The sequence below is a fragment of the Xiphophorus couchianus genome, chromosome 7, assembly GCF_001444195.1.
Source record: "Xiphophorus couchianus chromosome 7, X_couchianus-1.0, whole genome shotgun sequence".
Lineage (NCBI taxonomy): Eukaryota > Metazoa > Chordata > Actinopteri > Cyprinodontiformes > Poeciliidae > Xiphophorus > Xiphophorus couchianus.
In genome coordinates, this window is record NC_040234.1 from 1,986,255 (window position 1) to 2,013,874 (window position 27,620).

The 27,620-nt window shown below is 36.9% G+C and overlaps 2 protein-coding genes across 2 annotated transcripts; both read right to left on the reverse strand.

Moving 5' to 3' along the window:
• Positions 1-577: 577 nt before the first annotated feature.
• On the reverse strand, positions 578-13,702 carry LOC114148841 (uncharacterized). The gene is made up of 8 exons (XM_028024326.1): positions 13,652-13,702; positions 10,815-10,875; positions 10,345-10,465; positions 8,249-8,448; positions 7,637-7,757; positions 5,541-5,740; positions 5,021-5,148; positions 578-1,544 (listed from the first exon to the last, which is right to left on the reverse strand). The coding sequence occupies exons 1-8, from the start codon at positions 13,700-13,702 to the stop codon at positions 1,446-1,448; spliced, it is 981 nt and encodes a 326-aa protein (XP_027880127.1). The 3' UTR covers positions 578-1,445.
• A 6,675-nt stretch (positions 13,703-20,377) lies between these two features.
• Positions 20,378-25,692, reverse strand: cd28 (CD28 molecule). The gene is made up of 5 exons (XM_028023761.1): positions 25,503-25,692; positions 23,480-23,727; positions 22,399-22,555; positions 22,159-22,319; positions 20,378-21,098 (listed from the first exon to the last, which is right to left on the reverse strand). Exons 1-5 carry the CDS (start codon positions 25,573-25,575, stop codon positions 20,994-20,996), a joined length of 744 nt encoding a protein of 247 aa, XP_027879562.1. The 5' UTR covers positions 25,576-25,692; the 3' UTR covers positions 20,378-20,993.
• Between the last annotated feature and the right edge of the window lie 1,928 nt (positions 25,693-27,620).

Genomic DNA, 27,620 nt, shown 5'->3' on the forward strand with positions numbered 1-27,620 from the left:
ACAACACTGGGTTTAGGGACATACCTTGACTAGCCAAATGAAAATCTTGTTAATGTGTTTTTTTGAAGCTGTTCCCAGGTTTATTTGTTGGTGTGCTTTTATGTCAGAAGGGGCTTGGAGTCTCCATGGAAATCGATTTTTCTTTTTGAATTAGAAATTCTGACTTTAACTAAGACAACTAGAGCTGCAGACGTAATTCTGGGGTCATGATCTCCTGGAGGAGCCGTTTATGTGCTTATGGAATAAATTGGATAAGTCAGCCTCTCCTAGAAGGGTTGGCCACCGTTTCATGTTTTCTTTATTTGTGAATAAATGAGTCAAAAATTCTTAGAGATGGCTCTGATAGATTTTAGTGACTCTTTCTATCTGTTCTTCAGCTTCCTTAAACTAGGACATGATTTGTTATGTAGTTATATACATTTTAGTTTATTTTAGTGTTATGAGGCAGGGCCTTTTCAGTAGATTCATTCCATACATCTGACAATAATTGGGACTTTGTGTGGCTTCGTGCCAAACCATTTAAATGTAGGAAAATAAGAAATAAGGGCAAAGAAGAAGAAAAACTCAGGTTTTTGTTTTTTGGAGTATCATCTGTGACTATTATGTTCATTACATCAAAACATGGAATTCCAATTAGGAAAACATCAGTATAAACTGCTGAGAATTATTAATGTTTCTTATTGAGAAAGATAAAGATAGATCACAACAAGGATACAACTTAACAATAAAAACATAAAACATTTACTAATAATATCTGTTTCGATAAAAATTTAAAAATAAAATAAAAGACAAAGCAATCTAATACATCTTCATGAATGCAGTTTTTGTCTCTATCCACTAGAGGTAGAGAAACACAGCGACAAGATTTTAGGGATTTATTTTCATAATTTTTTGAATTTGTGTTTAATATTTGCATCCATTAAATTCGTTCAGAGTTTCACGAAAAAGTTTTAAATCATTTAAACTCTGTAAAACCTGAAGCCTGATATTTACAGCAGCAGCTGAAGCTCCATTAAACTGCCTGGAGGGGAATTTAGAGACCAACACAAATGAGTAAAAAAACAAAAAGGAGACATAAAATAGCTTTAGTAGCTACCAGTGATTTTAAAGATCATAATGGGTGTGGGTAAACTGAATCTGCAATTTCTTAAACCAGCAACAAAGAAGGAAAAAATAATAATAAAAACTGGTTCATATTGACGCTGTTCTGACTTGAACAGCTTCACGTCAGATTTTCCATCCAAACATAAAACTCTCTGAAAGCTTCTCTAAACTATATTTACATGATATTTATTGCCAAGTAGTGACCAGGTAGCTTCTTCTGGTGTGAATGTGAACAAGCTCTTCAGGCAGTCTTTGTCTCCCCCTGCTGGTTCCGTTCGGTAGAACACTATTAAAGAGGGTAAAGACGGTCTATCACTGCCTGTTCAAGTGCAGGGTTTATTCTAAGACTGCATCATTTGGTAAATGTCTTCATGCTGCCTCTTCTGGGTTGGAGGATTCATTACCACATAGGTGGAGTTCTCACAAGCTTTGGTGTTTTTCTGGAACAAAAATACAAAAGAGAATTATTTAAACAGTTTAATCCAGTCCATGTTAAGACTGAATTAGACACATTTGAAATGAGTTTCTTTTCTCATTTCTCAAGGATGAATTCTGCTTATTGCATCATTTAAAGGAGGGAATGAAAAGATGATCATAAACCATTAGTCAAGAATCAAAAATATTAATACAACGAATAAAAATGGAGGTTTACTGGAGATAGTTGCAAACAGAGTTAAGACCTAGCTTATCAATAATTAAACTAATCTAATGAATAATGAACTAAAAGAAAAACATAAAAAATGATAAACTATTATTTAAAAAGAGACATTTCTATGATGTGGGTTGACACTTCTGAATATTTAGCTCATTAAAAGTTTTAATTTATCACAACGTCTGGTTTCTCTCTAGAGTTTAAATAAACAGAAGTTAATATTTAAGTCTAAATGGACAGAATAGTTTGGGAACCATCAGGTTTGGGTCAGGTTTAGACATAAGAGCCTGGCCAGTCAATGCTGGGCTCCCTGTCTGGGTTGAGTCCAGCTGTTTGACCCACAGATCCTCTGCTGGGTCAGAGTTCACATTTCTTAGCTGAGTTGATGTGTGTCTCTCTATTAAACAACCAGCTGATGGTTCAGCTTTTCTACATCATTCAAGTTGGTCTGAGCCTATTTTCACATCATGCAGCTGGTAGTGTGGAACCAAACATACACTTGCGTAAGACATGTGAGGTTTTACCCCATACACAACACACACAATATACACAACATACAAAACACACACAACATACACAACACACACAACACACCGCTATTACCACCAGCGTTACATTCTGTTGATGAACATTTTGAAAACTGCAAAACAAAACTCTTTGCTGGAATTTACACATATAAACCAGCCAACAAAACCCTCTGGTTCAGAACAATGATTATGAAACAGAATGTTGTCATGGCGATCTGGCTGGTCAGTTCTGCTTTTAATGTTTGTCAGTATTCAGATAGAGACAGAATGTGTTAAGTTCATGGCCATGTCACAACAGGCAGAAGTGAAGGTTTACCTTTTTTTTTTCTCTCAAGCAAAGGAGGAAATCACACATTGTCAGAGACGAACCGACTGTCTGGAGTCGATTCCTCCTTCGAGATTTCACAGTTTAAAAGACCAGAAACCTTTTTGAGTTAATTAATTTGTGATCATTTTTAACTTTAACCCTGTTTACAAAACCCTGTGTTTTATTCATGAGATTACATAGCAGAATCAGATAGTTTACAACAAAGGACATATTATCTTGTAATAACAGGCACTTAAAGCCATTTCACTATCATAACATGGTGAGATCTAAACAATGCTACAGTTTGAAGGCTTTGGGAGATCGTATGAGATGACAGGATCATTTCAGAAGATTGAAAGTGAATGATTTGCAAAACCTTAGGGGAAGAACTGAAAACGTTCTGAGATCTGAGAAGTTTGGATGCAGCTCACAGGAAACAGACAAATTTATGTTTTACCTTTATCACTTTTCAGATGTATTTAAGTGACTTATGAATCCACTTCTCCGAGTTCAGTTATTGATTCTGTATCTAACTATAAAAACATTGTATTTTTCATTAAGCTACTGTCCAACATCCTTCATAACCCTGAAAAACGTCTTATTAACATGTTTCTTCAAAGAGGAAGTAATATTAATATTTGAAGTGGCCTAGTCAGAGTCCAGACTTTAATCTGTTAGAGAATCTGTGGAGGGAAGATTAGGGTCATGGCAAAGAGCTCTTCCAACCTCAGGGACTTGGAGCTCATCATCCAGGAGAAATTGTCAGAATGTCAGTGGAAACATGCAAAAAGCTGCTCTGCACCAATAAGAACGGTTGCTGTAGTGTCAAAGTTTTTTTTCATTTATTATTACCAGTTGTTTTATTATTTATTAACTCTCTTGTTCCCTACCTGTTTGGTTAAATAATTTCAAATCTAAATTGTAACAACAGTAAGCATGAGGCCATGTCTTTTAACAACACAAATCTTCTTTAAGTTCTTTCTCCTTAGAAACAGCTCAGTTGTAGCTTATGAAATAGATTATTGAATTGCATGGATACATAAACCTAGTCATGTTTTTTGTACAGACGTTACCAAGCAAAGCTCTCAGCCTGATGTATTTTCAGTCACTCAGACCTTTAAGTGTAACTGGGCCCAGTTAGACACCTTGATGAACACCAGAGTCTGTCTAACCACAAACTTCCTTTGTCTTTATTTCTAGCACCAGGTGTGGTTTAGAGGTTTATTCACCGATTGATTTTTTTTCCAGTCTTGCCCTATTTCTATTTCCTGTTTTTTTCAAACTCTGCTTTTTGTTTCAGAGGAATAATTTCATATTTAAATGTTTTTACAGTGAAATCACAAATCTGCTGAGAAGTGAAAGCAAAGATAACAGTGTTCCAACATGCGTCATGTTGGTGCAGTGTGACGCTATGAGAAGCTCAAAGTGGAGAGTGATGTGTTGTTTTTAATCTGTTTCAAATAACCTCTGCTTGGTTTTCAGCTACATTTTCTATTATTTCAATTTATTTGCATGGTATGGAAGGTAAAAGCCAAGTGCGAAATAAATCATTTCCTCCACTCTGACAGCTGTCAGTGGGAACTGTAACAACACACAACCCAGCCCTTCTGTTCTGAAAAGACTCTTAGTGTGAAATTCCTCCCGCAGCAGCACTGAAAATAAACACCTGGAGACGCTCAGCACTCACACCAAGCTCATCCAGAGAAAGAGGCTGAATGTGGAGACATAACTATAATTTGAAAAGCGAGGGAGCTGATTAATGCAACACTTTCCTCATAAAGTAAGAATTTAATTTTCATATGTATTTTTTGGAAATAAAGCTTGTGTACCATCAAAAGAAAATGTATTAACAGATTTTTCCCCCCCAAATTATAAATAATAATAAAATATATATATATAATAAATAAATTATAAATAATATTATTGATAGTCTCCATACTGGAAAGTTTGCTAGAAATACATCATTAATGAAGAAATTTCTGTAAAAAAAAACTTCAGGGATGGCGGAGTCCCTGCTCAAAATTACGTGAAAGAGGTGTATGGAGCCTTGTGCCAGAAGCCCATTAAAATGCTGACTACATCGTTTTAAACTGTGTGATTGTGAGTGGGAATAAAAATTGCAACATGTATTTTGTTCCATATAACACAGTAGGAGTGTAACAGGTAAACCTTCTATGGATGCAAACTCGACTAAAAACCCACCTGTTTAGGATTGTATTTGAAACGTAATCAATTACAAATTTATTGATGGAGCCTGAATTAATGTCGTGTTTTGATTGTTGATTCTATGTTGCATTGTGTTTCTGTGTTTGATGTGATGTAAAGCACTTTGAAATGCCTTGCTGCTGAAATGTGCTATACAAATAAAATGTGATTGATTGATTGATTGATTGTAAACTTTAAAATGAGTAAAATCAGTAAATCAGTTACCCAGACGGTGGCTGTCAGTCTGACGTAGAGGCAGGTGATAACACAGCTGTACAGGAACATCAGGGCCAGCAGACCAATCAGAATCCATCCCAGCACAGATTTATCAAGAGGAGGGCAGTCCTTTTCACCTGATTACAAACAAGACAAACCACAGAAACATGAAAATAGACCTTAGAAAGAAATTCATCTTGGAATATTCTAACTAACAGATCTACTATGTGATCCCATTACTAGTAACAACACATTAATTTAGTTACTACATCTTAGTCCAAGAACCAATCATTTCAAATTGTGCAGCTCCTTTCTGCCTTTGGTGAGAAGGAATCATATTGTGAGATAAATGACTTCATCTAACAATTATAATAGAATAGAATAGAATTCAACTTTATTGTCATTGCACTGTCACAACTACAAGCAACGAGATGTAACTAAGACTATTTCCTAAGGAACACTTTGTTTTTACTGCACCAATAACAGCGTTTGTGTGTGATGCATTTTTATTTTGGTTTGGGTTACATACCATATAACAGTGTGGTATTTGTTCCTCTCCTGGTGTAATCCACACCGCCATACTCCACTGTTATCTCACACTGATAGGTGGCTCTTATTGTTTCTGGTCTAATGTTTCGTAAAGTGAAAACAAACTTGGTGGAACTCAGACTCAGGGTGACATCTTTACAGGAAGCCTGTCCCTTCTGACACAGCAGCTCTTCTTCATTCCTAAAAGTTAAAGCATAAATCAGATACTGAATGAACTTATCTGACAAATTCGGAGCAAAGTGTTCATTTGCACATTAATTTGAATGCAAAGGTTTTTCATGCAACTCATGAAGAAAGGAAGAGGAAATACAACACATGTTTTTAGGAGTGGAAATATGTCAAGTCTTCACATATTTACACTGCTGTGATCATTCAGTGATGGATTGTTAGTGGTAGACTGTAAAGAGTTTGCTCGCACCACGATGCACGGTGGTCTTTGGTTTGTGTGGGTGACTCTTTTTCCTGTCTTGTTATGTTGTTTTTATCCCCAGTAAGAACTTTAGATTGCTGAGATAGTGAGGAGGTTTTGCAGTGATGGCATGTGAATCTTGCAAACTTTGTTTCAAATGTTCAGAAGGCCCCATTTTTACTGTACTGTTGCTGTGGCTCTAAGCCAGGGGTCTCAAACTCCAGTCCTCGAGGGCTGCAGTCCTGCAACTTTTAGATGTGTCTCTGCTGCACCACCTGAACAGAATAATTAGGTCATTAAGGCTCTGGAGAACTGATCTACACAAGGAGGAGGTCATTAAGTCATTTCATTCCAGTGTTTTGTACCTGTGGCACATCTAAAAACTGCAGGACTGCGGCCCTCCAGGCCTGGAGTTTGAGACCCCTGGTCTAAACAGTCAGCGAACGTCATGTCAGTGTTGTCACATAGACTGAGGTCAAATCTACCTAACTAGCAGACAGGTCGATAAAAAAGACAAATAAACGAGCTTGAAATAATTGTCTTTTTGTGTCAGCAGTGATTACCTACAAAGAAAAGCATGCGGTCATCATCGCTTTGAATCATAATACACTGGAACGTATGGAAAATACCAGTGAAAAGTTCATTTGTTATGAATTTTTCAGAATATCCAAAGTTCCCCAGAAACAGCCAGAAACATCTCCTCCTCCTCAGGGATTCTACAGAGCCGAGCTGAAACCTGTTCAGTGGTTCCTCTGTATTGCAGGTTGGTGAAGTTTTTCTCTGAGTCACAATAAGGTACAAAGTTTGTGACAACCAGGCAGCTGTAAAAAGCTCCATAAATTTTTCCCCTGAAAACATCAAGAATGGACTCAACACAACAGGAGGTACAAGCTGTCAGCTTTTGGCTGTTTTACCCTTTTGATTGTTTTTACAAAATCAATTCTGATCAAAATAATTGGACTGTTTTAATATTGGAAAAGCCCAAGAAAAACAAATATACTTTATAAATGTTCTCTCTTTTTATTAATGTAAAAAGCAATGTGAACAAACAAACAAAAAAAAGTAAAAAAAAAAATTGCTCCAATTGGTAAAGAGAAAGTGAATTAAGTTTATCCAACTTAATTTAAGTTTAACCAAGCCAAATATATTATGATCAGTTTGAGTTAACTTTCTGTAGAATTTAGTCAAAGAGATTTGAATTATTTATTAGACAAAAATAACTGATTTGAGTAAGAGTGACAAATTTGTAATGTTAAACACACTTAATGAATTAAGTTGTAAAAATTTAATAAATTGAGTTGGATAAACTTCATGAATTGATTTAAGTTAATTAAGTTAATTTAAGTTTGTTAGATTTGTAACTTTTAAGTCAATTGAACACAAAAAATTAAGTTGTTATCACTAAACCAAATGAATTAAGTGAGATTAATGTAAATAAGTCTATAAGATGAACTACAGTCAAAAACAATTTTAGAGTGTAGAATGTTAAGTTTACAACTCTCTGTGGTGAGTGGATTCATTTTTCAACACAACTAAACATAAATATTAACCAACACATATGAGGACTGACTTGTTCCCTGACTGACAAACAGCACTGATTTTCAAGCCTAAAACAAATTAAATCAGACTCAATGCGTGATTACAGCAGCCATTAGTAGAACACTCACTGTGAAATTCTGTACAGTCGAACATCATGAAGCTTAGACTCATAAGAGTCATGTTCACAGCTGATTGAGGAGGTTTGGTCTGGGTTCACATGCTGAAACTCCGGCTGGATCACCTTAAAATCTGAGGGTTGAAAAGGATCAGTAAGGAAACACAGAGTCAGGTAAAACCTGCTGGCTCACTTTGATAGAATGAAACTGATTTATACCAAAACAGTATAAAGACTGACTCCTTGCAACAAAGAAGAAGTTTCATACTGCATTGCTCTGTTTGCTGAGATGACACTTCAGGCCAGAAATCCAAATAACTACTTTCATTTATTTCAAAGAATGTTAATGATTGTGCCACAATCATAAGTCTCAACATCCATCCATCCATCCATTTTCTGTTCACCCTTGTCCCTAATGGGGTCGGGAGGGTTGCTGGTGCCCATCTCCAGCTACGTTCCGGGCGAGAGGCGGGGTTCACCCTGGACAGGTCGCCAGTCTGTCGCAGTAAGTCTCAACAATTAAATGTTTTTCCTTAACCAAAGGTGGATAAAAAATCCTTATTACCTGAGCCAGGTAAAAAGCTTTTGTGTGTGATGAGTTTTTATTTTGGTTTGGGTTACATACCATATAACAGTGTGGTATTTGTTCCTCTCCTGGTGTAATCCACACCGCCATACTCCACTGTTATCTCACACTGATAGGTGGCTCTTATTGTTTCTGGTCTAATGTTTCGTAAAGTGAAAACAAACTTGGTGGAACTCAGACACAGGGTGACATCTTTACAGGAAGCCTGTCCCTTCTGACACAGCAGCTCTTCTTCATTCCTAAAAGTTAAAGCATAAATCAGATACTGAATGAACTTATCTGACAAATTCGGAGCAAAGTGTTCATTTGCACATTAATTTGAATGCAAAGGTTTTTCATGCAACTCATGAAGAAAGGAAGAGGAAATACAACACATGTTTTTAGGAGTGGAAATATGTCAAGTCTTCACATATTTACACTGCTGTGATCATTCAGTGATGGATTGTTAGTGGTAGACTGTAAAGAGTTTGCTCGCACCACGATGCACGGTGGTCTTTGGTTTGTGTGGGTGACTCTTTTTCCTGTCTTGTTATGTTGTTTTTATCCCCAGTAAGAACTTTAGATTGCTGAGATAGTGAGGAGGTTTTGCAGTGATGGCATGTGAATCTTGCAAACTTTGTTTCAAATGTTCAGAAGGCCCCATTTTTACTGTACTGTTGCTGTGGCTCTAAGCCAGGGGTCTCAAACTCCAGTCCTCGAGGGCTGCAGTCCTGCAACTTTTAGATGTGTCTCTGCTGCACCACCTGAACAGAATAATTAGGTCATTAAGGCTCTGGAGAACTGATCTACACAAGGAGGAGGTCATTAAGTCATTTCATTCCAGTGTTTTGTACCTGTGGCACATCTAAAAACTGCAGGACTGCGGCCCTCCAGGCCTGGAGTTTGAGACCCCTGGTCTAAACAGTCAGCGAACGTCATGTCAGTGTTGTCACATAGACTGAGGTCAAATCTACCTAACTAGCAGACAGGTCGATAAAAAAGACAAATAAACGAGCTTGAAATAATTGTCTTTTTGTGTCAGCAGTGATTACCTACAAAGAAAAGCATGCGGTCATCATCGCTTTGAATCATAATACACTGGAACGTATGGAAAATACCAGTGAAAAGTTCATTTGTTATGAATTTTTCAGAATATCCAAAGTTCCCCAGAAACAGCCAGAAACATCTCCTCCTCCTCAGGGATTCTACAGAGCCGAGCTGAAACCTGTTCAGTGGTTCCTCTGTATTGCAGGTTGGTGAAGTTTTTCTCTGAGTCACAATAAGGTACAAAGTTTGTGACAACCAGGCAGCTGTAAAAAGCTCCATAAATTTTTCCCCTGAAAACATCAAGAATGGACTCAACACAACAGGAGGTACAAGCTGTCAGCTTTTGGCTGTTTTACCCTTTTGATTGTTTTTACAAAATCAATTCTGATCAAAATAATTGGACTGTTTTAATATTGGAAAAGCCCAAGAAAAACAAATATACTTTATAAATGTTCTCTCTTTTTATTAATGTAAAAAGCAATGTGAACAAACAAACAAAAAAAAGTAAAAAAAAAAATTGCTCCAATTGGTAAAGAGAAAGTGAATTAAGTTTATCCAACTTAATTTAAGTTTAACCAAGCCAAATATATTATGATCAGTTTGAGTTAACTTTCTGTAGAATTTAGTCAAAGAGATTTGAATTATTTATTAGACAAAAATAACTGATTTGAGTAAGAGTGACAAATTTGTAATGTTAAACACACTTAATGAATTAAGTTGTAAAAATTTAATAAATTGAGTTGGATAAACTTCATGAATTGATTTAAGTTAATTAAGTTAATTTAAGTTTGTTAGATTTGTAACTTTTAAGTCAATTGAACACAAAAAATTAAGTTGTTATCACTAAACCAAATGAATTAAGTGAGATTAATGTAAATAAGTCTATAAGATGAACTACAGTCAAAAACAATTTTAGAGTGTAGAATGTTAAGTTTACAACTCTCTGTGGTGAGTGGATTCATTTTTCAACACAACTAAACATAAATATTAACCAACACATATGAGGACTGACTTGTTCCCTGACTGACAAACAGCACTGATTTTCAAGCCTAAAACAAATTAAATCAGACTCAATGCGTGATTACAGCAGCCATTAGTAGAACACTCACTGTGAAATTCTGTACAGTCGAACATCATGAAGCTTAGACTCATAAGAGTCATGTTCACAGCTGATTGAGGAGGTTTGGTCTGGGTTCACATGCTGAAACTCCGGCTGGATCACCTTAAAATCTGAGGGTTGAAAAGGATCAGTAAGGAAACACAGAGTCAGGTAAAACCTGCTGGCTCACTTTGATAGAATGAAACTGATTTATACCAAAACAGTATAAAGACTGACTCCTTGCAACAAAGAAGAAGTTTCATACTGCATTGCTCTGTTTGCTGAGATGACACTTCAGGCCAGAAATCCAAATAACTACTTTCATTTATTTCAAAGAATGTTAATGATTGTGCCACAATCATAAGTCTCAACAATTAAATGTTTTTCCTTAACCAAAGGTGGATAAAAAATCCTTATTACCTGAGCCAGGTAAAAAGCTTTTGTGTGTGATGAGTTTTTATTTTGGTTTGGGTTACATACCATATAACAGTGTGGTATTTGTTCCTCTCCTGGTGTAATCCACACCGCCATACTCCACATACTTCAATTGAAGTCAGTATATTTATATAGAACCAATTCACCACGAACATTGTCTTCAGGCACTTTATCAAAAACAGTCATTTTAATTCAATCACACATTCAATTAATCCTAGTTATGAGTCAGTTCATAAAGCTCTGTTTATTATTGAAATTCATCTAAAAGGTTTTCTATCTAAGGCAGGTTGTTTAAAAGATGACATTTCTACTTACCATAACTGAAGACAAATTCTGAGCCCAGAAAAAATAAATTGAAGATAAAAATGTTTAAGTTCAGGCGTGACATCTTAGCAGTGTTGTCTTCTTCCTCTGTAGCAAAGAATAAACACGTTAAACCTCTACAGACACTCTGCCGTGATCATTCAGTGATGGATTCAGTGGTAGACTGTAAAGAGTTTGCTCGCACCACGATGCACGGTGGTGTCTTTGGTTTGTGTGGGTGACTCTTTTTCCTGTCTCGTCATGTTGTTTTTATCCCCAGTAAGAACTTTAGATCGCTCAGATAGTGAGGAGGTTTTGCAGTGATGGCATGTGAATCTTGCAAACTTTGTTTCAAATGTTCAGAAATATTGGAAAAGCCCAACAAAAACAAAAAAAAGTCATATACCCATCCATTTTCTTACACCTTTGTCCCTAGTGGGATCGGGAGGTTTATTATATATGTTTTCCTTTTTTTTAATAACGTAAACAGCAATTTGCACAAAATCAGCCAAACCAACACCGACCCCCTCTCTCTCAGAGCATAGAACACTTTCATGATTATGAGTATCCTAGACTGTATTATTACATTAAAAGCGAGACATCTCTTCTGGACTTATGAGGCAACACAATATGCATGCTTAATTTAGTAAGATTAGGGAAGTGTACATAAGAAAAGTGTGTTGGCAGGAATGAGAGGGAGAAACCTGAACAGCTGTACCATCTCTGGCCGACAGCAAGAGAGGAGGCATGGAAATTAGGCCAAAAGAGTTTACGTGCAAAACATTTTACTTTTAGGGAAGTTTATGGTTCACACCACTAGTATGTGCAGACATTTTGGAGATGAATTGAAGTGGAGAAAAAGATAATCTTGTGCTGCAAATTGAACCACCATAGGTTTATGATTGCACCTTCTGCACAGTTTTCCAAATCTCACAGCCACTTTCTGTAACCCTACACAAGAAAATGAATACCTTTGTCTTTCTCTATCTTCCATTAAAAAGCAGTTTGTCCAAATAAAACAGATAAGAACAATTTGCTGTATTAGTGAACGGCTTCGAAGTGAGCTGCCCCGTTGGGTCCATGGCTAACCCGGGGAAAAACCTCAAATTAAGGATGCACTTTAAGTTCAGTTCTTAGGATTAATAAAACAAAAAACATCATAGGTTGTTGTAAAGGTAGAACAATAACTCACAACCAGCCTTCAAGCTGAACTTTCTGAGTACAATTTGAAACTTAAGCTATCCTTATTTTCCCTGTTTACACTGAGCGCCATGTGTTTGACTTTACTTCATTATTCTGCATTATTATCACAAAATGTTCCATATGACCTTATATGGTGATTAACCAAGCTGCCCTGATACTAACCAAGTTGTCGTCAGAAACCCGAGTAACCAGAGACTATTCTACAGCTAAATCAACCACGCCCAAAAATAGAATGAGAAAATTCTTGTAATACAATGTACTGTACTTGTTGAGCGCAGCACTAGGGCTGTATAATTATATCGATTCTACGATATTTATCGATCTTTTTCCACCCTTGGAAGGTATCGATTTTTCGTCCGCGAGTATCGATACGTTAAACCAGTGGTGCCCAAAGTCAGTCCTGGAGTGTCAGTGTCCTGCATGTTTTAGTTCTCTCCCTGGTGGTAGTAACAACCTTTTCAGCAAGTCAATGTTCTTCTTAGGCCTCTAAGGAGCCATCATTTGATCCAGGTGCGTTAAACCAGGGAGAGAACTAAAACATGCAGGATGCCGGCCCTCCAGGACCAACTTTTATACACCCCTGCGTTAAACCATAGGGGTCCACAGGCTTATACTGTACCATCTTTTTAACAAGTCTGGTTTGTGATGGTGTAGCAGCTAGACTCTGCCTCCCCCAGTCTCACTTTCAACTTGTGCTTAAAGTGCACAAAACTACACACCAATTTTTAAATTGTGTTAATAGGCCAAGTAAAACCAGAGTTATGCTAAAATAAGTAAATCATATTTTTCCGAATGTCAGAGAAATGTCAAAAACTGGCTTTTCTGGTTATGTGAAAGGGAATGAGCTTCCAAACGTAAAAAACAAACGCAACATTAAATTCCTTTGTTTTTGGAAATCTCAAATCTTCAATAAATAACGATGGGCTGTATTTTGTTGCTAAGAAACGAAGTAAAGTTGCGCAAGTAACCGTGAAGGAGAAGCAGAAGGAGTAGCGGCAAAAGCAGTGAGATCGCAAAATTAATGCAAAGTTTGGATATTGGAGCGACTAGTGGCATCCACTTAGTAATTTGTTTTTAGCTTAGTGGTTTCTGTTCTGTATATAAGGGATTACCTGAAGAATGAACACACAGCATGCAGTGGCGCTCTGTTTTGAGCTGGAAAACGAAGAGAGGAAACCCACAGCCGCAGTCTGGGCGCAGTGAGGATTGTCATGATGGCTTATCGATAATTCTTATTAGCAACTGACAAAGAGTATCAGAGACTGAGAGCACGATGAGATCCTGGCAGTCTGAGAGGCAGCTACTCAGGAATGGGAATGACGGCGCCGCTCAGCTGCAAGGAGTCAATCACTACGGGGTGAGGCAGAGCCACTCACCCAGCAGCTAGTAGTAAACAGCTTACAGCCACGGCTAACTCCAGGAGCCATGGTAGAAAAGCCTTTCTCCTATAGTCCAACAGACTGTTTTTACTCTAAAACGCAACCACAGTATGTCCAAAAGAAAAACAGAAGTGCAATCATTTGCATATTGAGAGTCAACAGAGGCTGATGATCTCCTCATTCGGCTCCTGGATCACTGTGGAAACTTTGAGTTTTATGTCAAATCCACATGAATTAAATGACAGAAACTAATTTTCTCATTGCATCTTTGATTCATTTTGTCCAACTGTAGACTGTTAGACTCTTCAATCAGAGTCAGGTATTCACACTGTAGTTTCACACTGCACTGTGTCACACACGCCAAACTATTTGAGTAACTTGTTCATCCCCTCGACTGTGGTGGCAATGCACCAAGACCCAGTGGAGGAAATGATACAAAAACCTCTAAACAACACTGAGCGCTCTGCAGTCCAGTTGGTGCTCACATATGCATTCTAACCGAAACAGACTTTACTTCTACTGAACCCAGACCAACGGTTTTAGCCACACCACATTTAGCTGTTTTGGTCCTTATCAGAATGAGGTGATACATTCACACCTCTGCAAACAAACCAGGGTTTCTAGACTAAATAGGACTGGTGTGAATGCAGCCTACAGTGAACATCCCCTGGAGTTCAGTTAAGTCATCATCAGCATGGAAGGAATCCAAAGTCAACCTTCTATCACCTGAAGAACATTTCCAGGATTAAAGTTCTAATGCATCAGCAAGATCTAGTGAAACTTATCAAAGCATTTATCTTTGGTCACATTGATTACTGCAACAGTGTCTTCATAGGTTTGCCTAAGAAAAAAAAAAAAAAAAGCTGATCCAGAACACTGCTGCTGGTGTTCTCACTAAAACCAAGAAGACAGAGCATATTACCTAGTTCTAAGGTCCTTACACTGACAGAATAGACTTTAAAATACTTATGTTACATCATAACAGAATTGCTTTGCACCAAAATGTCTTAAAGATCTACTATTGTATCAATCATCCATCTCAGGTCTTCTGGTTCTGGTTCTGGGGATGAATAGGAGAACCAGAACCAATTATGGAGAAGCAGCATTCAGGTTCTATGCACTGCAAATCTGGAACAAATGTATAGAAAACTGCAGAACAGTTGAAACACTGAGTTTCAAACACTGAGGCTAAAAGACAATGGCTTCCCTTTAAAAGGTTGCTTGTTTCTCCCTCCCTGGATGTGGCATCTTGTGTGGGTTTTAATTCGCTGAATTCAGGAAGTATTCAACTCTAGAATGCTTTGATCTGTGAATGTGAATTATTGTAGCCTATATCAATGCTACCAAAACAGGCTACTGGATGTGTCATAAAGCTCTGTTTTACTGAAGGAGATTGAATGTAACTCGATCACATTTCTGCCAGTTCCCCCCACCACTGCATGATTCACACACTGTTCACCACAGCGCTTCACAACATGCGTAAATTCAAAGCTCTGCATTACACACACAATTGTATATTCTGGTAGATTAAGGGTGCTACTCCACATCCTGTTTTTCTTGCGTGTCGGTGTGTGTGAGAAACTACAGGCAGTATCATCAGTAACATGAAATCCATTCTAGCAGTTTCATCTGATATCTCCATTGTTTTTTACAAATGAGCTCTTTTTCTTAAAACACCAGCATGGTCATATCTTCCATCAGTACCAACATTTCATATCTTTTGCCATCATGACATTCTCAGAGAAACATTCTGCAAACAAAAAGCCTGAATTCAGAAAATTCCCCACAAACAGACAAACAGCTAACGGCTTTGTGTGTAAACTGCACTACAAACCATCCCACTAATTCATCTGAAAATGTATCAAATGTAAGAAAAGAAACAGATTTGTGTTACTCTAATAGATTTTGGGGTCATTTAGATGTGCAAAGTTTGAACTGATTCATGAAATGTGAGCAACTTCAGAACTTTAATCATTAATTTATGTTAGATTTGATCTTATCAAATGCCTGCTTATTTTGAGAACAGTCAGATGACTGTGGGTTTGATATTAAGTCTGAATCACTGTGTGAATAAAGCTTTGGTGAGTCTGTGTTAGTTTAGTTTATGTAGTAATTTTTACTAACCTTCATAACAATTTAAATTAAATGGCTCTCTCTTCAGTGTATTTAACAGCTGTGTGTCTGTAGATGTATTTATCCTCTGTGCCGTGTTGCTCTCTCTCGCTACATGACACAAGTTTAGTTGATGAAAAAAGCACACCCACACTGTTCTAGTCAACCCTTCTCTTACATGGAATCATAATCACTAGCAGTAAGATTCCTGGTCTTGTAAAAGTATCCGTATCCTATCACACATTACTGTACTTTGTTATGGTTTGTCACATAAATTCCCAGTAAAAATAATTTTAAAAAATTGTGGTTGTTACATGACAGCGTGGAGATGTTAAGGAAAATCAGCATTTGTGCATTTCCCCTCCCTGGATGTGGTATTTTGTGTGGGTCTTGATTAGCTGAAATAATGCAGCTCCATGGATGTTAAACTCAGGCATGTATGAGATGAATCTGTAAGGTCCTGAGATCATTTTACAACATTGTTTTCATTTTGTAGATGACTATGAATGCACTTCTGGCCTGACAGACGTTTAGGACAGTGATTAAGAACAATTAAGACAATTACAAATTGCTATAAGTTTTGGTTCAATCAAATAATTCTGGCTGTTCCTCTCCTCAGATGTCTCAGCTGTGAGGAGGTTTCCTAGAAATAAACATTAATTTCTGCAAAGACTGCCTGCTGAGAAAACAAGTCCACAGTTACCATAAAAAGATAAATGCACCACAAGCTCAGACACACAACGAGGTCATTTTTTTTCAGCAGCTAATAATCAGATCATATTTTCTGCATACTGAATATGGTTTTAGACCAATCACTTGTTTTTCAGCCAAATTCACCAACTATGTGTTTACAGAACTAAAACCTAAAACCAAACCAGACTGTCTGTGCAGAGCTCACAGTTTTTTTGGCTTGTGTTTTCAGTCTGAGATGAGACGATCGACTCGATTGTTTCATACAGTTTGCTGCACAGCGGACTACAGCTGCAGATAAACTCTTGGCTTTTTATCTTGAAAAGCACAAACTTAAGTTGTCTACGTAATTGTTGTTGTGAGTAATAGACTTTTTGATTATAGACAGATGGATTGTTAACACTATGGTCGAAAACAGACCCAATATTGGGTCCTGCAGCACTTCTGCTAATAAGATCAATCTAAGCACATGCTATACAATAACCAACAGAGGCATAATACATATGTAATGGGCAAAAGCTCATCTAAATGATAACATTTTCCACCTCAGCAACACCCAGCTCAAACACTAAGCAATAAAAAATAATAATAACATAATTAGGCGCTAATTAGATGCCAACGACTCACACCTGCTGCCCACACAAACCACCAATCAGATTAAAGCCCAGACTCTGCTGTTTCCAGCGATTCCAGAATCATTTTGCTATGTGCGAAACTCACTGAACCAGCAGCCAAAGAAGGCACACAAAAAACAGCTAATTTCACGAAGCTAAAAACATAAATTCAGTCTCACCTTTGCTGTTTTGTGGTCATAATTTCATGTTAGAGTAAATATTTCTTGGTAATTTTCGCAAATGCGTTTTAGCTCGTTTGTAATTGCTATGGGAGATTGTAATCCCCCTGAATCTATTGGCTGTTAGATGTGTCAATCATCCAAATCAACCAATGGGCTGCAGAAAATCTGCCCTGTGGGTTTTTTTTCTGACTCAATGCTCAATGGTTTTATAACCAGAGCGCCCAGGACTGTTCTTTTTAGTAGTAATTCTAATTCACTCTTCTATTGTTAAAAAAAAAATCACTATTATTAATTGCAAATAACATTTATAGCAAGATATAGGTTGGGGGGAAAATAAGTAAATAAATAAAAAAATAAAGAAACTTGTAATTGCACACATGCTGCCAAAATGTCCAAAAACAGCATATTTGGAATATTCGCCTGGAATTTTATCAAATAATACCTTAATAAAATGTCTATGCTTGATTGTTTTGGAATGAACTTTGGTACAGGAAGTGGTCAGAACCTGTATTGTGAATTGCTAGAGGTTCTGGGTTTCCACTGCCTGCTTTAAAGGAAAATCCACATTGTGTAATGTATTTTATTAGAATGTATTATTTTTATTTTGTATTTTTTCACTGTGTACCATATGTATTTGCTCTTTCTCAGTAATACAAATGTTGATTTTTAGACCTCTAGAGTATTCTCTGGAATATTACTTTGATTTTGATACCTGAACCAGACAAATGCACTTTGTAGTTGCTGAGATATATGGAATTATTTTTGGGGATGTCTTTTTCGAGAACTGTCCAAAAAATATACACAAAAGAGACAGCAGAGCTTTACGTCAGTCTGACTGTAATCTGTTCCCTCTTGTTACACTTCAGTGCGTCTTGCCCAACATTTACTACTAGAACGAATGTACTCATGTAAACCTATGCAACGTGTGATGGGAAGCCCAGTGCTTTAACTTCCTAACATGTCTGTTCAGTAACCACATGGCCCTTCTGAGCTTCTGCTGCCATCCAGGGGCAGCCATGATTTGCACTGACCTGCAGTTACCGTGTTGGCACACAGCAGTGATGGCAGAAGTGATGCTCTCCATACAACTCCCTGTTTTGCTTTAAACAGCAGTTGCATGGCTCCACATGAAGCACTGACAGTACAGATGTTTATGTTGTGAACGTAGCAGAGACCGTCATGTGTGGGTTTCCTCCAATCCTCCATCATATGGGAGCTTTTCTCAATAACACTCCCATGAATAAAGACTGGCATACAGTTTGGTCTTTAAACAATGTTTCACAACAATCAAGCACAAAACAATTATAATTTGTGTAATAAGTAATAGAGTCCTTGTTAAATCTGGAATTAACTGGTTTTGTTTTAGTGTTTAATTCCTTTAGCCACCCCTGAACTTGATTGCTACCAAACATATAGAATCACAAACACAGTTAACTGAAAATCTGCCTGATAAGCTAAAATAGGCTAAGAGCAACACACCATGCCTTGTTCACATCAGTCAGTGTAGAAAAAAGGCCTAAAGCCATTTCTTAGACTTCAGGACTGCAGGAAGGTTCAGTGAAAGTCATTATGCATAAATAGAGGAAACACAAATATAATCTTGAATTTTTCAAACTTAGACTTTGACCTATAATCTGAGCAGAAACTCAGAGCTGAACACAGATAAACCATCTGCTACTTTTTGTAACTTCTTATGATCAACATAATTTGACAAAAAAATTACAAAATAAACTTAATATCAATATTTATATTTTGTAGAAACTAATTCCTACATAATAATGTCTAATAATGAAAATATAATAAAATAAGTGACTGCATGAATATTCACTTCTTCCAGTCGGTATTTAGTGTTTGCCCAGAACGCCGGTGTCAGTCAGGCTGCAGGTTTCCTCCATTCTTCCTGCTGAACTGTGTCAGCTCTGTCAGCTGTGACCAGGCCTTTTTAAATGCAGCACTTATTCTCTATCAGATTGAGGTCTGGACTTAGACTAGGCCACTCCAGAACCCCCCACACACCCCTTTAGTCTCTTCATACCTTCTCTGTTTACCTTCAGCTGGATGCTTTAAGTAGCTTTATGTGGTCTACTGACATCTGCTGGACTAAATGTGTCCTGCCTCATGCTAAGGCCCGAGGTTTTCGTTCTGAGTTTCTCTGTCTGCTGCTGGAGGACAAACTGACCCCTTTTCTTCAATTTGCTACTTTTTTCTTTTACTATTCTGAAATTTGCATTAAATATTTAGTGTGCTCAGTAAATATTTAAGTTAGAACTAAATGTTTATTTTCTGAACTTAATATTTAGCTTTCTAGCTAAATATTTATCATAGAAACTAAGCTATCATAGCTTTCTAGCTAAATATTTGGCTTCAAACTAAACATTTAGCTTGCTCACTAGTATCTAATTTGGAGCTAAATATTTAGTCAATATACTAACTATAAATATTTAGTCAGTAAACTATTTATCTTGCTAACTAAATATTAAGGTTGGAGATAAATATTTAGTTTCTATGATAAATATTTAGTTTTGAATATGTAGCTTGTAGTTAATTAACTACATTAATTAACGTTTTGTCTTGCTAACTAAACATGTAGTTAATAAATTACATATTCAGGTTAACTAAATATTTCATTGGTTGACATGATTTGAAACTGTGACATTCATAAATGACTAAATAACATGCTAAAAATATGACTTTGAAAAATGAGCCCCCATTTTTACTCTTACAGACTAAATACTCCAAATGAATGCAGTTATTGTTTTAATGAGTAACTCTCCAAACTCCATCACCTTCATGTGTTTAGCCAGATGTCACAGCTGCTCAGCATCTGCTGCAGAATTGCTAAAGGCCGGCTTTAAGTTTCTGGGGTTACAATATTTCCAATCTGAAAACATATTTTATAAACAGAAACTAATAAGACAGTATTTCAAATGTACGTCATCTTAATGGTGTTAATGATGTGTTGCTCTTAGCCTATTTTAGCTTATCAGACAGTCATATATAAAATCACAAACACAAATAACCATATTTGTGTTTGTGATTTTATAAGTTATCAAGTTATAAATCTGAAATTAACAACCAGTTAATTTCAGATTTAACAAGAGCTCTATTACGTATTACACCAATTATAATAGTTTTGTGCTTTATTGTTTGATTGTTGGGAAACATTGTTTAAAAATCAGGTTTTATGACAATTTTTTATGACAGTGTTACTCAGCAAAACTATATAAATGCAGCTTTGCCAATGAAAAATTAACAACATTCAGTAAATTCATTGTATATACAGTTTAACAAAGGACATAGGAAAGATAACATGTGTAACAACATTGCAAACCGGATTCATTTTGGCTCAGTGTAAAGCAATCCCCTCCAACTACATTTAGAAAATGAGCGTTCAAAACATTTTGCTACGTGACACAGAACTCTATTTTAATTCAATATGTAACAACATGTAAAAACAAAACACAATAAAAAGGTGAAAGCCACAATGATGCTGAACGTTGCAACTAAGCAGCTTAAACAAAGAGGTTTTACTCACATCAGCAGTTTTGTACACAGTACTGGCGGTACTAGCCTTCTCACCTCAATACAGGTGCTTCAGCAGCTCAAGTCAAATAAACTTAACTGAATCAAAGCCACAGCTTTAACACAATGTGTGTGTTTACAAGAATGTAAACATTAGTTTTGCACTGGAGAAGTACAAAAGCACAGACAGAGAAATAATCGCTATCATTTGGGACATTTCTATGCCATGGTTCCACACGAAAATGGTACAGCATCCACTTTGTGAAGCAAGATATTCGGCGGCATCCTGATAGGTTCCCTTCTGCCTCGCTCACACTGGAGAGTCTGCAGATCAAAGCACAGATATTATCCAGACGTCTCCATAGGAACACTGCCTTTTTATGGAAGCAGATTTTTTTGTTATGCTTTTGTTTTGTTGGGTTTTATTTCAGTACTTTACAGTTTTCATTGTTCCACTTTGGCTTGAAATGTTTTCAGTAGAAATGCCCTAAGGAACAGAGTCAGTTTTTATATTCTAATCTGCAGTCTCACTTCTGTAGTTTGTTATGAAAGCTACAGTCTGTCCTGTACAGCAGATCAGATGAATTCATTTTAGTCAGGTTTAGTTCTCTGAAAGAGAGCCACATCAATAAACTTTTAGTCAAAATAGTTACATTACCAATATATGTAGATGGTAGAAAAATCTTTTGTAGTTCAAATTGGTTAAGATGTGTTCAGAAACTCAGAAATGGAACATAAAATTTAAAAAACAATAAAAACACAAACACAAAATCAGAAATTTTGCAAAGTCTGAAATTGTCCATTATTTATTTATTTATTTATTTATCTTTGTTTGTTTTTGGGGTTGTATTTATGCCTCTGCTTTAAGAGTTGAGTCAGTAAGTTACATTTGGACACCAGCAAAGCAGAATAAACACATTTCACAACAAAATGTGCAGTAATAAAATAAAGAACACGGTTCAGTATTTGTGGATATTTTCATGGAACATAACTCTGAATTATTTGTAGAGCATATCTGAAATATGTATAAAAAAGTGTAGCTTAGAAAGCTGAAATACCCAGCCACAGTGATACTAGACTCATTATTGGCTGGTGTTGGCAAAGCAGCCAATCCAAGATGGCTGATGAGTTTTCTTGGTGCTAATTGGCTGAACCATCAGTCATAGCAGAAATAATGAAGATTATATTTCAACTGCTGCTGTTGCGCTAAGATGCTTCCCACAGAGCATATTAATGCATATTAAGGTGTATTTTGTGTTGAACTAGGCAGTTGTAAACATTTTCTGACAGTCTCAGCTGTAGCTGCTTTTGGACAGTTGTTGTCTCTAACCCCGCTGTAAGTGAAGAAGTTCTGAACAGGTGGGAAAACTCTCTATGCTCCTACCTGAAAAGTGATGATGATGATGAGGACACAGATGACGGCTATCACAAGAACTACCACAGTAACGCTGACTGCTGGTTTTGTCTCATTACTCTCCTCTTCTTCCCCCTCCTCCTCCTCACTCTGCTGTCTCTGGGGCCCCCGGACAGGGCAGGGGGAATCCTCTGTGGATGAAACAACAGGGTGAAGGGCTGAAGGGAAGCCTTTCAGTCAGCAGGTGTAGCTGACTTTGAGGTGACCTACCCAGGACATGAAGGAGTGTGCCGTTGCCTGTGAGCTGTTGGTAGGGCGGTGGGTAGAAGACCTGGATGGCACAGCGATAGATATCTGTGTGTGTGGCTTTCAGTCCGGATAGTGTCACCACCACAGCGCCATCTTTCATCTGAATCGCACACTGTCCCTGAAACAGACATTAAACAAGGATTCACCAAACCTTCCTGCACTTTCACATGTTTATTTGACCCAAAGTCTGATTTTTACCAACATTTTGGTTTAACTTTTTTCATGATTGCTTTTATTAAACTGATTTTGCCCAGGGCGAACTTCCAGCAGCAACATGTAACTTTTTAAAAATATATATGTTTTTTCCATATGTTTTAAAACAGCCATCATGTTGTGACAGAATGGTATGAGACAAATAATCTGTGAAAAGATCGATCTTCTGAGCTATTATTGCCAACTGAAGATCGGCAGGAATGTGCCACCCAGAAACAACCAATCAGAGCCAGGAGGAGGAGCTTAGCACTGTTAATCAAGCTTGTGTACGGAGTGCTGAGGTATCCTTGGTACCCAACACTTCCTTGGTGCTGATACCAAGGACTCCAACAACTCCTTTAAGTTGTTGGAGGAGAAACAACTTACCGTTCCAGAAAAATCATTTATCCTCTGTCATCAGTGGCCAGTGGCAGCCTGTAGCTTAGCAAAGAGCAAGGGGGAGGGGCTGAGCCTGAGAGTGATTGACAGCGCTAAGACCCTCCTCCTGGCTGTGACTGGTTGTTTATTACTGAGTGGTGTATTTCTGCAGTTAGTACTGGGAGAAGCCAGAGGAAAAGTATACTGTCATGACTTAGTAATAATTTTAACAAATATGTAAAAAACATGTTTTGTATAAAAAGTACATACTGCAGTCTTAGGGTCAAGTTAATTTTACAATAGGATCATTTCAGTTTGTTGAACATAAAGCATCATGCAGCACAGTGATCGAGCCTTCTTTCATTTTAAAATGCTTCACCTCCTCATTGACAGCAGCATCAGATCATGAAGCTCAACATTCACACCAAACAGTAAGAACCTGAATTACAGCGCCCTTTATCAGCAGCCTTACATCTCCGTCTTTCTCCTGCTGCATCTCCTTCTCATGCTCTGAGGTGTTGAGGGTGGAGGTGCAGATTTTCTGGTTGCCATGGAGACCTCTAAGCAGAGCCACCTGCAGGTCTTCCTGGTTGGAGAAGAGATTCGCCAGACGCTGGCCGGGTCGAAGGTGGGAGGCGGCGGTTCTGGAGTGGATGATGCAGTGGATCTGTGCCGTTCCGTTGGTGCTCACTACTCTGTAGGGCTGCGTCACCTTCACAGCTGGCACAAAGAAAAGGTAAAAACGAAATGAAGTAACAACATTTTGGGTTGTTACAGGTGAACAGCTGTAAGAGTCTAACTTCACCTGCAGGTACTCAGCACAGCTAGACTTTATTACCAAACTAACACAAAATCCTCCAAATCAGCTCCAAACACATTTGAAACTTCAGTTTGACATTCCTAATGATTCAGAAGTAGCAAAAAAAATAAATAAAAAATTCTTGAATATAGAAGGATTTTAATTGAAAAAAGGAGAAAACTATCAACCTTTGGAAACCAGATGATCAAAACACATCAACTGCTTCAAAGTTCAGTTTGATTCCAAGACATTACAGCAGAGAAATACTGAAACAGTTTGATATGAAACTTTAGAGGAAATAAACCCTTTTTGATTAACTGTGTTGGGTGACTAATTACTTTCATAAACCTCACAGCAAGTCTCAGGTTTAGAGACACAGACGGATAGTTTCCTTCTAGTCCAAGTCTGTGGGAAAAGCTAGTCAAGTTATATTCGCAGAGGTCACATATGAACAAGATATAAGTCTGATGAAACTCAAAAAATATCTGGGTTACATTCTAGCTTTTCTCATAACTGAACTATTCATATTTATCAGCATTGAACAGTCATGCAGTGAACTCCCACTCTGTTATACACTGTAATCTAATACAGAGAAATTAGTCTTCAGTATTTTTGCTTCAGCTGAATCTCAGAATTATTCTGGCTGATATGAATCAGGTTAAATTCATCAACCAGCGACAAACCAGTGAGTGTAATATTTATCTCACAATGTCTTGTTCTTAATACTAATACTTAGACTTAGTTTGATGTTAGACTTCAGTTTCTTAATTAGTAAGAAATTACTAATTAAAACAGTCTTCTGTATGTCTTCATAACGTCACTTACCTTCAGATAGCCTGTCTGAACCATAGCTCATCAAACTTGCATGTTGTTTAAAATGAAAAAAACTGATTTTCTTTATTACTTGTTTTATGAAGTTTTAAAGAAATAAACATTATGTGCTGTATTGAAATACAGTCAGCCAAAAGAAGAGTATGCTGTTCTCTAGGGACATTAAATTTGATGAAAAATTCAAGGATTCAAGGATTTTTTTAATTGTCATACCAGCTCAAATTTGTATGTTTATGGTACAAATTTAGGATAAGTGTAAAAGAGCTATATCTATATATAAAAGAGCATATATTTGCTCTTTTATATATCTGTATTATTTTGTATTATTTTATTCTTTTATTTATCTGTAAACGTTTTATCAACTTTTACAGATAAAAGAGCATATATTTGCTCTTTTATATATAGAGCATATATATATAAACTTGTATTTCAATTACAATTTCTATAACTTGTATTTCTATAACTTGTATTTCTATAACTTGTATTTCTATAACTTGTATGTCACATTAAGTCTTTTTTTCTCTCCACTTTTTCCTGAGTTTGACATAAAGGTCTCATTTGTTTTCCCACTGTTTTTGTTTATGTTTTAAATGGATCTGCATTAACCTAGACATTAGCAACATGTTCAAAATTAGACTGTTATATACCAGAATAGTGTTGATAAAAGTTACATATATTCTCCTTTTGAAAATATTGTTATAATATATTATCTGGTAAAGGTTTAATATTAGTTACAGTAGAATTACTGCAGTTATTGTTTTAGCTGTTCAGATCTGAACAAGTCTCCTCTCTGTACAGAAACATTCAAATATTAAAGTGTTTTCTCAATCTATCACTCTATCGGTTAAAACTGGGTTATACTCACAGCTCCACACAGGCACACTGATGCTGAGCACTGCCAACACACTCCATCCCATCATGCTATGAGTCAGGAACATCCTACAGGGTTTCACAAAACGTCGCAGAAATCTTTAAGTCAACAGTAAGAAAAGCGTGGTGGGCCCACTCCCTGGCTAACCTGACGACCAAATTTCATGAAAATACATCTAAACCAGATGAACTCACCTTTATAGTCTTTCTCAGCTGTCATGGAAACTGTGTGGCAGCACAGGAAATGACGACAGCGATTTGCCAGTAAAGTCAGACAACTTTTAGTGGCTGTGGTTCTATAGGAACACAGAGAAGAACAAATTTCTGTGATTTTCACGAAGCGGTTAGTGTCAGTAAGCAATCAGATTTTTGAAACATATGCAGTTTAAAAAAGCTCTGAAAATACAAGAAGATAAAGACAGGAAAATATAGAGTCGAATATAAAATCTCTCAAAGTGCAAAAATAACGAGTGTTCCACCACACTGCCTTCTGTTTGTGCGGGAAACATGCAAATCAAGATGAGTGTGAAACTTATATTCAGCGCTTCTGCACCACAACTTCTGATCGTCTCCTGCACACTCTGCACGACTCACACTCATCATTTGCTGCTTCTTTAATCCCTGTTCAGGTTTTATGTTTGCAACTTCCTAAAACACAACTCAAAGTTTGTGACACACATTTTGAACCAAATTCAGAACTTTTGAGACATGGCTGTTGAGTGGAAACCAATGAACACAAGTCACATGATCATGTGGAAACTTTTATAGGCTGAATACTTAGAAATTTTGTGGCTTCTGAATTTTCCTTAAGCAAAAAGCAAAAAAAAAAAAAAAAAAAAGTTAAAGCAAGCAGTTTTCAGTAGTAATATGTTTTCATTACTTAAAGTGGGTGTGCCTCTGTCTAAATATGGGTCTTCTTATTTTAATTTTTACCTTTATATTTGGTTTTCTCAGTAGCTTTTGCAGCCGATAGTTCTAAGAGTTACAAAGTTGAAGCCAGTCTTTTCTGCTTGCTTGAGATGAATACTTCATATTTTATGCTGAGTGGAATGTACAGTGAAAACTTAAAAAGTAACTTGAAATTTCAAAAACATATTGGACAGAGAGCTTCACTGAGATCTTGCGTTTTCTGAAGATGAGCTCCTTTAATAACTGTTCTACTTAACAACAGGCAAAATAAAAACATTGTAATATCCGCAGGAAAACTGAGCCTGGGACACATTTTATAGCAGAACATCATTAGACAGAATAGAAAATCTTGTTTGATTCCAGCAGATATGTGTATATTACTTGTTTTTTAACAACATCTGGCATGAGTTTGACAACAGGAATATAAGAAACATTAATTAAGAAAAATATTGACATCTTCAGCATTTATCTTGCCAATTCTCAACAGATGTCATCTCTAGGCAACTCACAGGACTAACAGGACCGATTCATATCCTGAAACATAGAACTGAATCAGTTTAATACAATTCAAATTGATAAACATACTGTACATTGATAATTAATCCTTATTTTGATATAGTGCGGTCTAATTCGGTTTATGATCGCAGTTGGTAAAATGTTATTTACTGTATGTGTTGAAGCAAAGTCAATTGGATTGGGTAACTTTGCTGCAATTCCTGCTCTTAAGCTAGCATGTGGCGATAGTGGGAAGAACCAACTCAAGAGGAAGACTTTCTATACTAAAAAGAAGAATTCTGAGACTTAACAACAGCAGCAGTTGTGTTACTGGCTACATCTAGCAGAAGACGTGGTAAAACACAATCAAGTACAATCTGCAGAAATGATTGGCAACAATAGTTTCTGCCTGACTGGTTTCTTTCTAGAAGGTGACATTGTTAAACAGAAACTCCAGTCAGGAGGTAGCTTCTAAAGAGACACTGACACAGAGAGAAGATAGAGCTAACAGCAGCAATATCTGCAGAGAGAGCATAAATGGTGAGCAGCAGAAGAATGTAACTGTATGAGTAAACTTCCTGTAGCAGACTCAGCTCAGTATAACCATCTGGTCATCTTCCTAAAACAATGGCCAAAGTCATTTTCTGCCAGAAGTAATTTTGGCTAAATAAATAAATAAATAAATAATCTCCACCTCTTTCTTTCCAAA

Excerpts from the sequence above, each read along its gene's own strand:
- LOC114148841 (XM_028024326.1), bottom strand. The coding sequence starts at position 13,702 with ATGGCTCCTGGAGTTAGCCGTGGCTGTAAGCTGTTTACTACTAGCTGC. Across the intron at positions 10,876-13,651 it reads TGTTTACTACTAGCTGCTGG|TATGTGGAGTATGGCGGTGT; the intron begins GTGAGTGGCTCT and ends CTTCAATTGAAG. Across the intron at positions 5,149-5,540 it reads AAATACCACACTGTTATATG|GTGAAAAGGACTGCCCTCCT; the intron begins GTATGTAACCCA and ends GTTTGTAATCAG.
- cd28 (XM_028023761.1), bottom strand. The coding sequence starts at position 25,575 with ATGTTCCTGACTCATAGCATGATGGGATGGAGTGTGTTGGCAGTGCTC. Across the intron at positions 22,556-23,479 it reads AGCAGGAGAAAGACGGAGAT|GGACAGTGTGCGATTCAGAT; the intron begins GTAAGGCTGCTG and ends TGTCTGTTTCAG. Across the intron at positions 22,320-22,398 it reads CACACTCCTTCATGTCCTGG|AGGATTCCCCCTGCCCTGTC; the intron begins GTAGGTCACCTC and ends TTTCATCCACAG.